At 37.8% G+C, this 18,243-nt stretch overlaps 1 protein-coding gene across 1 annotated transcript in view; it reads left to right on the forward strand.

The window, feature by feature from the left end:
• The first annotated feature begins 3,693 nt into the window (after nucleotides 1-3,693).
• The window catches only part of LOC119577973 (flavin-containing monooxygenase FMO GS-OX-like 2), a 24,374-nt gene continuing 9,824 nt past the window's right edge, over nucleotides 3,694-18,243 (forward strand). The window contains exons 1-2 of the mRNA XM_037925672.1: nucleotides 3,694-4,400; nucleotides 5,967-6,027. Coding sequence (XP_037781600.1) covers nucleotides 5,971-6,027 — 57 coding nt within the window. The 5' untranslated portion in view covers nucleotides 3,694-4,400; nucleotides 5,967-5,970. The remainder of the gene's footprint in view (nucleotides 4,401-5,966; nucleotides 6,028-18,243) is intronic.

Genomic DNA, 18,243 nt, shown 5'->3' on the forward strand with positions numbered 1-18,243 from the left:
GGGTATAATACATGAAATGAAGGGGTTTTTAAACGCACCTAGGGCAATAAAAAAAGACAAAGATGTGACCATGGAACAAAATTTACAAATCAGGAATTTAAACCTCCTTATAGGAATAAGTTTAAAAACAAAAATTTTTCTGAAAATACTCTCCACAAAAAATGGAAAGTTGAGAGATCACAAAAATATTTTTTGAAAAGGCCATGTTACGTTGAGCCCCAAATTCCCCAAAAGTATGTGGGCTTATGCTGTAAAGGCTGCTTTTTTATTGGGAACGGGTTTTTATAACCCCAAAATTTCAAAGACTCAGTAGAGGCTTACTGGATGGGCCAAACATCACAAAAGGAATTTTGGAGTAAATGTTTTGTAGGAACAAAAAAACAAAAACTTGATCCGAAGTAGGAGGGATTTTTGGGGTATTATACCGAGTCCAGCCTATTTATTTACTCCCAAAAACAAAAACGGAAAAAATAGGATGTTTTAAATTTCATGGAAAACTTACCATGAGCTGAGCCACCAAAATGACGGCAAACTTGATAAAGAAGACTATTGGTGGGATTTGACTTCAGCAAAAATACTTAAAGAAAATCAAGAAAACCCACCAGAAAACCAAGTGAAGAAAAAGAACCAATCGAGAAAGCGGAAACCCAAAAAATTAATGACACATTACTGTAAACGGGACGACATTTCTCCGTGTGCCATAATAGTTTTTATACATCATTCTACCGATGCCAAAAACCCCATTTCAGCCCCTATCAAGAGGCTTTTTTTTTCATCTCCAGGGGGCCCCCAGTGGAAGAAAGCAAGGGACGAGGAAATATTTTCACTTCAAGAAAACAACCCGGGAAAACTTACCATACTGTGAGACCTACGCTGTAGGGGGAAGAGGGGGTCTATCATAAAACCGGGACCAAAGGCAAAGAAAAATACAAACAAGGTAGTCGCCAAAAAAGGTAAAAGACATACTAGAGAGACTTTTGCACCAACAAAAGAATTCTCACTTCGTGCTTTTTGGATGTATTTTACAAAAAAAAGGGGTAATACCCCAAAAGGGATGTTAAAACAGTTTTTTTTAATATGATATTGATCATAAATTTTTATGAAAAACCCCAAAGGTTATGGGGAAAAAGATAGTGATGGAATTTTTTGTACGTAAACTAAAAAAGCACTTTTGGTCTGAAACCCAAATGTCGGGTGGGGATATGTATCCATAAATTTTTTATTTCAAAAGGATTAAGAATCACAGAGTGATCATTGTCTGTATCAAAAGATGATAGCACAGTGATATGTTGTGCTCTTATGGGTGGTGACTTAATTATTGTCATAAAAACCCGATAAAACAAATTAAGGAATCTCTGACTGTTTAGGAAAACAAAATGTTTCTTGGAATTCATTTGTTACAAAAAAATTCTTGAGGTGAATCAAACCATCCCAGTTTGTTTAAGAAATATCCCCTGTATCCAATTTTAAAACCCCTAAACAGTGGGATCTAATATTTAAATTTAATGCAAGTCTTTACAGAGAAATAGTTGGTAGTCTCTTATGTTAGCAGGTCTGCGAGCTTGGCTATTTTTTTTCAAATTTTCCAAATGTAAAACCCCACAAAAGCTAAATTTAAATTCTGCTAAACATGTTTTTTTTAAAGTACTTAAAAGGGCACCATGACATAGGGTTTTAATTTAAAATAAAAACCAGTTCAACCCAAGGGATTTTTTTTTCAACTGGGGATCATCAAAGAAAAAAAAAGCATATCAGGATATTGTTTCCAATTCAAATGTGGACCACTTATATTTTGGGGAAGTAAAAAGCAAAAAAACATTGCATTTCATCTTGTGAAGCGAGTACGGGCCCTTATTTACGCATTCAAAAAGCGAATTTCCAAAGAATTATATTTGATCTATTGGTTTAAGTTAAAATTTGTGACTTAGGGTTGAAACCAAAGGGTCTTTTAATTTTTGCCAGAAATCCATAAATCAAAAAAAGATAAAAACATATTGATATTCGTTACCATTTTAAAGAGTGAAAAAGAGAAAAGGTAAAATTTTTTTTATTTCCCACACAACAGAATCCAGCTTATATTTACAAAACCCGTAAACCAGAAGTTGGGAATTTTAAGTGTATCAGAAGATAGATTTCGTAAAATACCCATTTTTAAATTTAAAAGGGGATTTGAATAACAAAGAGGTTATTTGGTATAAGGTCTTTATTTCATGCACTGTGAATACCCCATATTTCCAAGGGGAAAATTTTGTTTTGTTCATTACCATTTAGACTATGTTTTCTTTATGTACGCCTCTAAAGGGGAAAATTTTTTTTCCAAAATGTAAAAAACCCTCTGTAGTGCCACGTAGATCCCCCTCATACATAGAGTAAAGCGCACAATTCCCCTTTTTTTAATCCCCCCAACGATCATATATGCTTGACCATCAACTTCTTATAGACCAGAGAAAATGAGTTTTTCTGATGTAACAAAATCTCATCATAGAAAATTTGACTGTACGAATTAACCCCCGGGGCCCAAAGGGTGGCTCCGGTTCAAACCTTTTAAAGGAAATGTGTCAGGGTGTGCCACGTCTTTCATCCGCGTTGATAAAATTTCCCGAAGGCAATACCGAAAACAAATTTTAAAAAAACTTAGATAAATTATATATTATTATTATGGGATTTTCTAGACCCATATGCGGCCCAAAAGAAATTTTTAAAATATTGAATCTTCTTTGGGGGTCTGACATTGGATATCGCAACAGCTCCTTTGGCTAAAATTCCGTATCTTCTATATTGTGCTTACTCTTAGTCTCATTTTTTTGAGTAAGAAAATAAAAAACTTTAAAAAGAACGAAATTAAGTACATTTCAGCTAAAAAGTATAAATAATACCCCGAGCGCAAATTTTTCCCCTAACATAAGGCAGGGGGTTTTAGTATTTGTTAGGGAAAAATTTAATTTGGAAAAAATACAGGGTCAGGAATATTAATTTTTTGCCGTGGTATTCATGTTTAATATAGGAATTATTTTTGTTACAGTAAAAATTCTGCAAAATTATTTTCTAAAAAAACTTCAATTTTTTTAATTTTTTTTATCATTTTATAGCATTTTGGAAAAAAATTTCCCTGAGTCAACCCGGGTTACAGTAAAATAAGTGATGGGGTTGGTTTCCTTGACGAAACTTAAGACACTACATCCTATGGCAAAAAGGCGCAATCGAAATGGAACAGGACAGAAAGAAAAAAACCCACCCTCCGTTTTCGAATCCCCTTCCCTGTTTTACCCCCGCAAGAACAAAGCAAATGTGACGCGTATCCATTGTGCGATCTCCAAGTATTCCTTGCATTGAGAACAAAAATTTTGTAATTATCAGCGTCCCTTTTCTCGAAATTTATGTATTAAGGGGTTCTTTTACCTTTTATTATCTTCATTTTCGTGTTTTGGTAGTATTTTGGTATTTTGTACAATAACCCTGTGCGCCCGCGCATTTTACCCCCGGGAGATTTGACAGGTCATTTTTAAAGCCATATTGTGGATATACAGGACAAATAGACATTAGTATCTATCACAGCCTGATATTTGAATCCATCAATTGCCCCAAATGCCGAAAAAAGTGATTAGAAACCAAGCAATTGTGACCATAGACAAAAGCGAAGAAACGTTCGGTGTTTCGCTACATATAGGTATGTGATTTTACCCTGGGGGTCCAGGGGGCGTTAGCCCCCTGGCTAGGTGTATAAAATACTATGGGGGTCGAGGGGACGTAGCCTCCTGGCTAGGCGAATATAATATCCCGGGAGTCCAGGGGGCGTAGCCCCCTTGCCAGGGAATATATAGATCGTAGTGTATAAATCCCACAGGGTTAAGGTTAGGTTGGTTTATTGGTTTGGACGCGATGTACGATCACCAGGATTATGTGAAATCCCGTAGATTTTTACCGAACAATGGGTTTGGTTCCCGAAGTTTTTCGAAAGTTGGCGCGACGGTGCGTAGACTTTGAGTGGTGGCGGCCATGTCCGTAGAGTTTCATTGTCCGATTTTAAGCGGTTTTTTTTTTTTTTTTTTTACACATCTCTTTTCTTCTTATGTCAGCCTGTTTTACCCCACAATTTCCCTGTTCTACTTCATACCCTCCCCTGCTATCGGGACTTATCAAATCACATCTAGATTTTGACAGGCCAGCGAGCCATTACTTCGAGAAACGCATGAAAAATGGTTCGTTTTCAGTGTTACGTCGATCCCGGGTCATTTTTCAAGCCACGTTGTGGATATACAGGACAAATGGACATTAGTCTCTATCACAGCCTGATATTTGAACCCATCAAGTGCCCCAAATGCCGAAAAAAGTTATTAGAAACCAAGCAATTGCGACCATAGACGAAAGCGAAGAAACATTAGGTGTTTCGCTACATAAAGGTATGTGGTTTTATCCTGGGGGCCAGGCTGCGTAGCCCCCTGGCTAGGCAAATATAATACCCGGGAGTCCTGGCTTGGGAATATATAGATCGTAGTGTATAAATCCCACAGGGTTAAGGATAGATTGGTTCATTGGTTAGGACGCAATGTACAATCACCACGGGGGATGTGGATTATGTGAAATCCCGTAGATTTTTACCGAACAATGGGTTTGGTTCCCGTAGAGGTTTTCGAAGATTGGCGCGTCGGTGCGTAGACTTTGAATGATGGCGACGATGTCCGTAGAGTTTCATGATCAGATTTTAAGTATTTTTTGTGCTTTATCTCTGTTCTCTTTTCTTCTTATTTCAGCCTGTTTTACCCAACAATTTCCCTGATCTACTTCATGCCCTCCCCTGCTATCGGGATTATAGATTGTTGCATTTCTTTTTGTTAAATGGTGTCTGATGTAGTAACCCCCCACAAAACAAAAACATAAACTAAAATTATAATAAAATTATAGGTGTCAGTATTTATATTTAAAAATTTATAGATTAAATAGGATACTATATATATAATATATATATATATATATATATATATATAATATATATATTATATATATATATATATATTTTATTATGATATATATATTATATATATAAATATATAAATATATATCATATAACATATAATATATATATATATATATATATATTATATATATATATATATAATATATATAATATATATATATATATATATCTATGTATATATAACTTGTCCAAATTAATTTATGATGAAAACTTCCCAAACTAAACTGATATTTACCATAAAGTATCTTTTAACAAAATTCAGCAGAAAATAACCTAATTAGCATACTCTTGTGTAGGTAAATCAACTAAATTTAACTTATTTTATTTCACTAACAAAAAATAACTTATATTAGCCTAAAAAGGATTAAATATAGAGTTTAATGAAACAAATAAACATAAATTAATGATAGGTGTAATATGATTTGTCTTGTAGCAAATTTGCATATCTAATTATGGTTTGATAGTAGACATTTGCATTAAACATTAGTTGAAATTACAACATTATAGAATCAAAAAAAAAATTAAAAGAGGAAGCGAAGGAAAGAAAGATGAGGAGATAAGATTTAGCATTAGAAAAATATACTATTATATGTATCTATTTCAAAAACTATATATATTTACTTTTAAATGGGGAGAGCAGGAATAAAATTGTGTGTTTGTGTTTACATATACATATACATATATATCTATATATCTATCTATCTATCTATTATATTATATATATATATATATATATATATATTTTATTATATAATAATATAATATATATAATAATATATACATAACATATATATATATATATATTATATATATATATATACATATATATTATATATATATTATGATATACATATGTATTATATATTTATATATACATACATATATATTATGTATATTTATATATATATATTATTTTATAATCATCACTGTTATTATTATTATTATTATTATTAATGTTATTATTACTCCTCTTACTATTACATTCTTGCAGAACCATGAAGGTGGTAGGAGTCATTGGTGCTGGGGCAGCAGGTCTCTGTGCTACTCGACACATCTTGTCTCAGAGGAGCTGACCCCAATAGTATGGGAACAGTCGTCGCAGATAGGTGGTACATGGAGGCTCTCGAAAGATATTGGGACAGATAGCAGAGGGTTTCCAGTACACTCAAGCATGTATGAGAGCCTGAGGTGTGTTACCTGTGTATTAATATTTTTTGTTTGATATTTGTTTGGTATAAGATTGTTGGTGTATTTGCTGTGCTTTTCTAATGATTTGATATTTGTAATTCCATATTGATTATGTGCAGGGTAACTAATAGGTTTTGATTTTTTTTTCCTTTACATCACCAGGACCAATTTACCAAAATTGATCATGAAATTCCCAGATTTTGACTTTCCAAGTAAGGTAGAATCTTTTGTTCATCACTCAGCTGTTCTCAAATACCTGGAAGATTATGCTGATCACTTCAATCTTCATCCATATATTAAAGTAGGAATATTTTCAGTAACTTAGTTCTTAATATATTTTATTGTACAAACTTTTTTAATTACTTATTTTATTTATTTTAAAAAGGATCTTTTTTACATTTTTAGATATTTTTCATTCTTTCTGAAACCAAACCAGTATGTGGAAAAATGGGCTGCATATCCTAATAACTTTTTCAGAATGATTGCTTGTTTTTGTAATATCAACACTGAATATCTGTCTAATGTATTTGTTTATATAATATTTTATTCCCACAAGAAATAACCTTTTAACCATAATTATTCATTTTATAGCTGGGCCACCATATAGAGAATGTGTCTGTATTGGAGAGTGACGAAGGGCCTCCATGCTGGGCTGTTACAGTGAAAGATCTGTCCACTGATGTAGTCAGTACTGTCACCTGTGATGCCTTGCTTGTTTGCAATGGGTATTAATTCCAGAGTATTTTTCATATTTTCTTTTAATTTTAAAGTAGAGAAGATGGAAATTTATTGACAGTGTATTACAGTTACTTGATTTGCTGAAATTCATATGTACTGTACTTTGATTGATTTATTTATTATTTTAGTTAGCATTTTTTTTTTTTTTTTTTTTTTTGTCAGTATTGTAAACTTTATATCGTGGATAGAAAAAATATTTCATTGCATGGCATACCAAAATGCTATTTTAACCAACTACGTAATTTGAAATTATGCCAAAGAATAATTAATAATTGAAATGTAGAGTTCATACCATATTAAAATGACAAGTGTTAAGGATGATGATGTCTGAATAATGAACTTTTTATTTCTTCCAATTGTTAGACATGCCTTTACATATTATTTACTGCCTGTATCCATTTATCTCAATTCTTAAGTATGTCACTGAGTGAAATGATTGTCTCTAAAATGGCAATAACACTAGGTAATGTGAACTTTCAACAGGCACTACTCCACGCTTCAAAAGCCACTTATTGAAGGGATTGAGGATTTCAAGGGTCGACAAATTCACAGTCATGACTATCGTGAACCATCACCATACACAGATTCCAGAGTTATAATCCTTGGTGCTGGGGCCTCTGGGCTGGATATTTTAATGGAAGTATCTGCTGTTGCCAAGGAGGTGAGAACCAAAAATTGTTGAAGAATTAGACTTTTAACAATGTAGCTGAATTTTGTTTTCCAGTCTAAAAAGAAAATACATCACTGTGGTCTATAACAGAATAATATTACATGTAATTTTCTTTGGTTTTATTATTATTATTATTATTATTATTATTACTTCAGTTGTTTGATTCTAGGTACTTCTTTCTCACAACCTGCCTGTTCCCTTCCCTTCTGAGTTGCCTCCAAATGTCAAACAAGGTTCAGGCATAATGAAAGCTTCGGAAAATGGCTTTTATCTTAAAGACGGAAGTTTCCAAGAAGCAGATTGCATAATATACTGCACTGGTAATGTGTTGACTATAATTCTATGCATTAATTTTATGCTTGAAAATAGAATTGTGTTGCAGAATACAGTAGATAATCTTATAACATAATCCAAAATTCATACTTGTAAGCCTATAACCATGAATATTTTCCCATTTCAGGCTATAAATATACCTTCCCATTTCTTGAAGATAAATGTGGCATCACAGTTGAGAATAACCATGTAAAACCACTGTATAAACAAGTTATCAATGCTTCCTTTCCCACCATGGGGTTTATAGGCATCCCATCACGTATCATTGTGTTCCCACTCATAAACTACCAGGTAGGAATATATTTTAAGGAAGTAAGGAATATGTTGTTTGGATATATTTATTTTTTACTTGATTATGTAAGACTGGAAATAGTAATGGGAAAGTCTTCACCAGATACTATCTGTATACATCATATACATATTTCTTGTCACAGGTACAGTACTTCCTTGCAACCTTAACAGGGAAAACTCGTTTACCAAGGACAGCTGAAATGAAATCAGAGATTGAGGCCTATGCTGGAGAGAGGAAGAAGCAAGGATGGAAAGAAAACCAATACCACATCTTGCAAAATGACCAATTCCAATACATGGAAGACCTGGCAACTCTGGCTGGCATAGAACTGCCTTCTCCACACCTGAAAAAGATCTGGGATGTGGTCATTCCTCGTGTGCTTTTCTCCTTTCCAATCTTCAAGACCTATGAGTATTCCCTTGGAGAAGATGGGGCATTAGTTGAGAAGTGGGAGGGCAAGGTAGTCAGCACATCATGGGACCTTACAATACTGATAGCTAAACAGGTATCCCGACTCCTGTGGCGCAATTTTCCAAAGATTGCATATATTCTGGGCTCTGCAATTCTTAAGAAATTAAAGGGTTTTGTTGGGTGTTGGATGATCCACGCATATTTTCAGAGGAATGGTAAAATTTTATGAGTTTATGTGGGGTATGTTCTTTTGTAATTACTGATGTAGTTACTTTGGCTGATTACTTACTGGCCAGAATGAATTAAAGTGCTGATAATGAAGCAAAAATACTTTATGACTAATGCAAAGTGTATTTTTGATAATTGTTATGGCAAGATAGAGAATTTTGCAAGCATTTTATATATGCTGAATCAGTAGAAGAGCATTTAATTATTGTCATAATGAATAACAAATTGGAAAATTATATATTTTATATACTCTTGATCTTTTGTAATTGTTAGATAATTTTATATTCTATAGTTAACCCACCATCACCAATGAAATGTGTTCACTTTAGTACTGTTTTGTGAAATGTCTCTGCACATGGAGAGCTCTGCAAGAGCTTAGCGATAAAGTAGTCAATTAGTAGTATGACCTCACCTGATTTCATCTTTCCTTGACTTTGTGGGATTTATTTATTTATTATTATTATTATTATTATATTTAATTTTATCTATCAATATCAATGCTGTTATTTTTATTATAGACATTATAATTATTATATTGTTACTGACATTACTAACAGCAATATAAGATATCAGGATTTATTTATAAAAATCAAGGAGACGGTTAAGCAGGTGAGATAGGTAGTACTCATAATTGGCTCATTGGTGACTTGGTAACGTTTCAGTATTCTGGCACTTCCACGATATGAAACTGTCTGAACCTTCTTTTAACACTACTTTGTTTATAGATAATTTTAGTTCAAAGAAGGCTGACAATGACAGATTAATATGTATCTTCAATATTTGCTTTTGTTTGACATGTAATAAATGTTAATGTACTAAATGCATGGAAATACCTGAAAGACAAAAGATGGCATTTATAATAAACCCCCATTAGAGAATATGATGCTATGATGCATCACAAAATGTTATGCTATGATCCCATTTGAGGGTAAACAGGGTATTTTGAATATGCAAGGTAGTAGTAACAGTATTTATTTTTTTTATTGATAATTTTCTGCCATGTCAGCATCTGAGGTCATTAGCAGTATATTCTAAATACAGTGATAGTGTGAGTCTTGGTGGCAAAGCCCCCCAGGAAGGAAGTACTATATGACAAAGGTCATATGGTGCTATGGTAAAGTATAAAAGCAAAAAGGGTTAGGAATGAGTTAATGATTAGGGTAAAGTTACAGGTTGAATAATACTAGAGGTTAGTATAGTAGTGAAGAGGGTAGAGAGGGGGAGCTGTTGGGGTATAGTATAAGAATAAAATTTGTTAAAAGAGGAAGAAGTTAAGGGAGTAGGGAGCATTACGATAAAGTATTATGGTGAAAATGGCAAAAATTTCTTAACTATTAGGATAAGTGGGCAGATCAAGGGGATGAAAGAATGCAAAAGGAAAGAAGAAAAGACCATGCAAAATTAGTTGCAGAAAGGGCTGAGGACAAGGCTAAGGGTGACACTCTACCTTGGGCCTCAGTGCCCATCTCCTAAGCCCCCTCATGGCAACAACCAAGGGATTGGGGGGGGGGGGGCTTAGTAACATTAGAGGAGGCTGTAGATGAATGGTAGCTGATCAATTCTAGCTTTCTCAAGTTCAGTAAAAGAATCACACAGTCTCTTTGGGTATCTTTTGCAGATGTTTTTTAATTAACTCCTTGGATCTGTGTACCTTGCTGCCTGCATGGTCCGGGCATTAGGCTTATTTGAGTGGCAATTCTCGGGTATGTGGCTTGTAGAGCTATCCCACACGAACGCTCATGTGTGGTGTCAAGACTCGTTACCTCCCCTCTGCAATGTTATTTATCCTTTCTTACTTAAATGTTTTTTTTGCTTTTTTTGCCGTTTTGCAAGATGTATATTTGTCATTTGATATGCTGTACCAAGATGGTCATACATTGTTTTCCTTGCAGTAAATCGAAATCTCCCACTTCCTTCAACTTCCTTGTCAGCATAATCTCTTAATTGGTTGGAAGTAGAAGCGGACTTTATGTACTGTTCGGAAATCGGTGAAGCGGGCATGGCTAAAAAGGGTTTACAGCCTGTTAAGAAAAGAATACTCCACTGCACGATGAATAATAACCATATATATTTAAAATAGATATCGTGTGGTAGCGCCTTTAAAATCAACGCTGTGGTAATTGTGGTAAACAAACTTGCTGTTATACATTCAGAATTTCTTGTGGCGCAGCAGTAACGATTCCCATTCCAACGTCGCTGGTAAAAGGTATGAAATGTGAATAAACCTTCCCTGAGAAGAGTTAACTGGTATTCAGTGCACCTGCTCGCTGTATGGCGGTTTATATTATTTTTCTGTAGAGATAACGTAGCACGGGCTCATTGGTCATTCAAGCTACTCAGAGAAAGCAACTAATCATAAATGGAATAACCTGTGGGATTATGATGAGCCGTTTTGATTAAATTTAGCAATTGAAAGAATGTGTGTATGTAAACAAAGTGTATGGAATGTATTATCTTTAGATAATTTTTGATTGAATATAACAAATGATAAAAGCATTTTGTGTATTACCACTGAAAATAATACCGATATCTATCTGTCTGTATGTGTAGCCATATGTTTCCAAGTGTGTATATATGCATGCATGTTTATATATGTATTTGCGTATGTATGTATCTCTTCATTTGTCTATCCATTTCTCTATCACCAGTATATTACTAAATTACTATCATCATCATCATCATTTTTATTTACATCATCATATTACATAGTCAACCATTCTACAGCAGGACTATGCCTCTCTCAAGTCTTCCATCACGAGGTTGTTTGGCAGTGCCATCCTTGTCTGATTCGATGGTCTTCCTAATCAGCCGCGGTCTGGTTACATCTTGACCTACGGCGGCAACATTTCCTACGACAAATGCATATCTTGCACTGTGAAGCCATTCTCATTCTCATTCATGCATTTTCTACATGCAATTCTCAAGGCGATATGTCGTTTTCTCCGTGAGATCGTTCTCGAGCAAGCAGTCAGAGCAGGCATTTTGCAGCTGCTGCGGCGAGGATTTGAATAACAACTGTCAACATAACAAAACGGACAGTCTTTTTAAAATTACTAAAATTTGATTTCGTTTTTTTTTTTTTTTTTTTTTTTTTTTTTTTTTTTTTTTTTTTCATCAGATACTATATCAGATTTGTACTATTTACGGTCTGGCTTTTCTTTTGTTAAGGTATATGTAATAAACAAGTATCAGTGTTTGTTTTAGTAACATTCAAAGAAAATAATGTATTTTTTGTTTCACCGAAGCATTATTCTCAAGTAAAAAAGGGGAAAAATGTAGCAATTTATCAAAACAAGAAAAAACTAGCGCTGTTTGATTACTAGCCTGGAGGACATCAAGTACTTGGGCCGCGATTTCCAGTCATAATCAAATTGAATAAATAATAGTAAGAAAAAAACAAAACAAAAACTGTACATTGAAAATATCGACTGTCGATTTCACCTAGGCGAATGTATTTCTGCAACAACAACTTTACAAAAGTTTTTTTTTTTTTTTTTTTTATACATTGAAAATGCTTAAAGCCGAATTCACCTACACAATATTTCTGTAACAGCAATAATAGATATTTTCTCAAATGGCAACATTATGACTCCCCTCCCCCCCCAATCATTGTTATTGCCCGGGGCTTAGGAGGCGGAGACTGGGACCCAATGATGGGGAACTCCCCAACCTTGGGACTCAGCCCTCGACTCAACAATTTTTTTTTCTTTCTTCCTTCCTTCCTTCCTTCCCACTTTTCGTTTCTGTCCCTTCACCAAACCTTTCTGCTATCCACCTCCTAAGGTGTGAGAGCCGTGCTGAAAGGATGAAAGGCTGACTTTGTGCCAGTCCTGAACGGCCTGAGGGAGCCATGGGCACGGTATTCCCCTGATTTAGTTACCTAGCCCTTACCCCTCAAGGGGACCCTGAGGGGTGGACTGTTTTTATCCCCAACATAATCCAGGCTTACCATGGCCAGTAATGAAAACATATCCCCACTATTAGGGGCAATGAGGCTTGCCCCTTTATCAAATAGCCTCAACGATGTAAACCCACCCGATTCCCTGACCCCAGGCTCTCCTTTGACCACGGCTCTGAACACTGCAATAACTACCCCCTCATCAATGCTTACTAGTACAGTAGCCAACAATCAACCCTCAAGGAACATTTCCACTCTCCCAGCATGCTCAACTTCAACACCTCTACCCGCACAACCTCCAACATCAACCACCCCATCCTCCCTTATTAATACCTTACAGCCTTATTGCCCACCTCTCCATAACACTACCTCCCCTCAACACTACTCCACTTCGTCACGCCCCCGCCCTTTCTACTCCCCCTATCTCTACAACACTCTTTAATACTCTCTTTAGCGCACCCAAATGTGACCGATTTTTCGTGAACCCCCCCCACAGCTCCCTACTCTGAAAAAAAACCCTTCTCTTCCAACAATGTCTCCAAAAACAAGTGGGTTTAAAGTCTCTTTCCATAGCGACCCGACCGCTCCCGTTTGTCACAGTAACATCCGAAAACCAAGTTTATAGCATTACAAAACTAACTGACCTATATGGAAAACCCCATCCTTGCAGAACCCCCATCCAACCCTCAATACTTGCACCGGAACAGTTTCCAATCTCCCCAGCAAATTGCCCAAAACTATGACAAAGATTGGGCAGATTGTGGAGAAGACCTACTTGCCTGTCTCACAGACTATGATGCAACATCAGTACAATGCTACTCCATTCCCCCCAGGGGTCTTCGAAAGAAACCCCCTAACATAGCCCCAAAAATTTCCTTCCGTAGACATGGACCTTCCCCTTTAACGTCTACATAGGAGGAGAATCCCTCCGTTTCGTCCCTACCAACCTCCTCCATGTCAGTGCCAAAATTTTTGGGGTCTAGGACACCAAGCCAAACATTGCCGTTCCACAGCCAGATGCCCACTATGTGCCCAACCTGGCCATACCCGATCTAACTGCTATGCACAATCACGCACATGTGCCAACTGTGGCGGCCCCCATAATGTATTTTATAGGGGCTGCCCCACCTACAAATTTGAGTCTGACGTAGCAACTCCCAGATTCAAACTTGGACTCACACTACGTGAAGCCAGACAGGAAGCACGTCGACGTGGTTTCTCTCTTACTCCTTACTCCAGTAATACTGCTCATTCTACCAATTCTCCTAAACCCACCCCCCACATCTAACTCCCCCCCACCCCCCTTCCCCAGTCAAACATTTTTGCATCCTAAATCCAGACACTCCAATCTCTACTACAGATACTCCAATCACCACTACAACCCCAACACCTTCCCCTCTCCCTCCTCGCACTACCCGTAACAGACAAAACAAACGTTCCACCCCCTCTTCCCCTACCACACCATCACCTCCACCTTCCTTTGCCCCTACGCTTGAATAAAACTGAAGTAAATTAGCAATGCTAGCTATTTAAGATTATTTCAACTACCACATTGAATTCAACATATAATGATATGCGACAGAATGTGCGCATGAATGAATGGTGACATGAAAAAATATTCGCCAATTTTTTTTCAAGCAAATCTTCTCGGGGTCGGAAATCTGAACTGCCGAGGTACATGTCTAGCTTTGCATGTCAGACTTCAATAAAACTCAATAACGGGGGGATCCTATACCCGTATATGACTGAAGCGACTTGAGCCAGGAATATAATAACCCTGCTCTCTTCTGCGTATCTGTAATGGGCGCTCGCAAAATTCCCGAAGGATATATAATTCACGAATCACACAAACGCTTGGGGGGGTACCCAAAACATGCAAGCGACTTGAGGAGGGTGAGAAAGGTGTGATTAATAAGCGAATAATGATTCTAGCTTAAACCCTAGTCCTACATTAATTAACGGACATAACCGCGGGTCACACTGACTCAAAAGGGAGCCGAACGAACGAATAACTTCGGTTTATTGTACCTACTCTCGAACGACGGAGCGCAGATCTATTAGGCGTTTACGCAACCCCGGGGCAATATCGGGCAATTCTGTGCACTATGATATGAGGGAAGATCCTACGCTATATTCAAACTAATGAATTTTAATGAATTTCCGTTACATACTTCGTTCTAGCGCCGATAGAACGTGTCACCAAAAAGCAATGTAACGATGCTATGGTTAATTCCCAAGGCGTCAACAAAAATAACAACCAAATACAGGGGTAACCAAGCGGTCATTTGACCTACCCACGCCGCCACCGACCGGGAAAAGAGAAAGTGAGGTCAGGTCAAGACAGGAAAATAACCTTTTTCTAATCCAAAGTGACCGCAAAAGAAAGAAAAGGGACGGTCAGGTCGGGGGCGAGGGTTAGGAACGAGATAAAATGAAATGGTATTCGTGATAAGATAAAATCACGAACGCGTTAAATTCGTTGCAGATGAAACAATATAAATCTCTAAAAACGAGAGAAAATAATTAATTACTTAACTAACGAACGATATTCATGTTTATTGATCACATACTCGATCGCACGGAAATGCGATCTGAGGTGGAAGAATAGTGGAGAACGTGCCATTTGCTGTCATTAGCACCTTTTAACCCAACAAAAAACAACGGCTTAACACATGTATGGGTGAAGGAAGGGAAAAGAAATAAGAAAAGGGGGCCCAAACGTGTACTTACGTATTTTTTTCTTAGCCATGTCTTGAAGCGGTCGAGCGGATTTTCTTCGGGGGTGGTGTGTCCGTGATGCATGCCAAAAGGATGCAATGGCCCTCGCTGCCTCCACTTTGTAAAAGGCTATCATCCTTAGTACAATGGTGAACAGAGGGTAGTTATACTTGCTAACGGCTTGACTCTTTATTTCTGAGAGTTGATACCACGCAGTATAAAACACACGAGACATGTCTTCTTATGGGTATGGTGGTGTGCGGGTCGCGGCCAGCTGCCCGGAGGGAGAGGGGGCGGAGCTGACCTTACCGCGCTGGTCTCTGGCGACGGACTCTCTGAGGCCTAGGTCATTCTCGGTATAAGTAGTGACCGTTCCAGCTGGAGGAGCGATAGCAGCAGCTGCAGGAAGCATAGGGGGGAGCGAGGTGAGGTCACTGGCTCCGTCTGCTACACTGATCCTCCACTGTATACAGTGTGCTCAGTACCACTTTATTCCTTCTTGTTGTTAATGATATTGTCTTCAATCTGCAATCTCATCAGTATCTTCCTGGGCCACAAACCATGGCTTCCGCTTTTCTACCTCTAAATCTTTCTCCATCCTTTTCTCTCGCTCACGTGTAGGTCCCCTATCCCCACTCTTCTTATATGGCACTCCACTCCAATGCCGTTCCTCTGGCAAATTCCAAGATGTCATTTTTGACTCCAAACTGTGCTGGCGAGACCATATTCTACACATTAAAGAAAAAGCTCTCCGCCGCCTTCGAATCTTAAAAACTCTATCCCATATATCATGGGGCTCAGATCGCAAAACTCTCCTTCATATTCATGTTACTTTGATCCTCTCCACTCTTGATTATGGATGCCATATCTACTCCTCTGCCTTAACTTCTCTCCTTGACCATCTTGATACAATCCATCACTGTGGTCTTCACTTAGCACTAGGCGCCTTTCGCTCCTCTCCAGTTGAGAGCCTGTACACTGAATCAGGCATACCATCTCTATCTCGACGTCGTGCCCTTCTCTCTCTCCGATGCTATGTTCGATTCCACCAACTTTCCCTCACAAAAACTAACTATCCCCAATCCCTACTTCTTACCTTAGCTTCATCTCCACGTTTACCTACTCCTTTCTCCACTCGCATGGATACCCTCCTCTCCCATTCCCCTTTCCCCCATCTCCAACCTCTCCCGTTCTCTGTCCATTCCGTCCCTCCATGGCTTATACCTCACCCCCATATTTGCTCTTCTGTTTTCCCCGACCCACCAAAATCAAATATCCCTCCTACTGTCCTTCTCACCCATTTCCTTGACCATGTCTCCACTCATTCCTCTAGTATTCATGTATATACTGATGGCTCCAAATCCACCTCCGGTGCTGGTTTTGCAGTAATCTTCACAAGTCGTACTTTCAAATACTCCCTTCCTCCTGAATCCAATGTCCTTACTACAGAAATGTATGCCTCCTTTTTGCTCTAAAACACATATACTCACTCCTTTTCCTCTTTTACAATTTTTACTGACTCCCGTAACTCATTAACTCTCATAAAGTCAATACACACCACCAACCCCCTTGATTGTAAGATCCAGAACTGGTTGTTCTACCTGTCCACACAGCATAAAACAATCAAATTTTGTTGGGTGCCCAGCTATGTTGGAATCCCCGGTAATGAACAGGCAGATACACTAGCACGCCACGCCGCTATGTCCACATCATACCAACCACGCTTCTCACGTATCCCAGCCACGGATTATTACCTACACTTTAAGACCTTCTTGTATAATCGATGGCAATCTTTTTGGTCAAGCCACCGCACTAATAAATTACATTCTGTAAAACTATCAATCTCCTCCTGGTCAGCTCCATTTCATCGGAACAGACGTTGGGAGACCGCTCTCACCCGCTTACGCATTGGCCACACCCGTCTAACACACTCCTATCTGATGTCACAATCTGATCAACCCTTATGTTCTTTATGTAATGTTCCCCTTTCAATCCCACACATCCTATTATCGTGCCCACGCTTTGAAACAACCATACCTCTGCTTTCCCCACCTATCCTCCCTTCACCGACCTCCCAACCTATCAGACATCCTTACAGAATCCCACACTTTCTGCTTCAACAACCTATTCTCTTTCCTCAAACGCATACATATCCTTCATCTAATCTAATTCCTTACCACACCCCACCCAAACCCTTTCACTCACCAATTCCTTTGCCCAGCTTAGACAACTAATCACCAACTCAACCACCCTTCCCTAACATTAACTATAGTGCTACATGACCCTAGATGTCTAGCACATTTATCTTGCTTTAACCATTAACCATTCTCTCTTACTCCTTACTCCAGTAATACTGCTCATTCTACCAATTCTCCTAAACCCACCCCCCTTACATCTAACTCCCCCTCTTCTACCTCCTACTTTCCCAGTCAAACTCTTTTGCCATCCTAAACCCAGACACTCCAATCTCTACTACAGATACTCCAATCACCACTACAACCCCAACACCTTCCCCTCTCCCTCCTCGCACTACCTGTAACAGACAGAACAAACGTTCCACCCCCTCTTCCCCTACCACACAATCACCTCCACCTTCCTTGCCCCTACGCTTGAGACACCAATCCTCTCTTTCCCCCCTCACAAGAAATCCTTTATCCCCCAAAACTCCCCACCAACTCCTCAGAAGAAACTATTGAAAATATTCAAGATTACTTAATGAAACTGACACTCAGCCCCCAAATCTTACAACTCCTGCTCCTTCCACACTCCAAGTAACTGCTGATATCCATCCT

Source organism: Penaeus monodon, chromosome 10, assembly GCF_015228065.2.
Source record: "Penaeus monodon isolate SGIC_2016 chromosome 10, NSTDA_Pmon_1, whole genome shotgun sequence".
Classification (NCBI taxonomy): Eukaryota; Metazoa; Arthropoda; class Malacostraca; order Decapoda; family Penaeidae; genus Penaeus; species Penaeus monodon.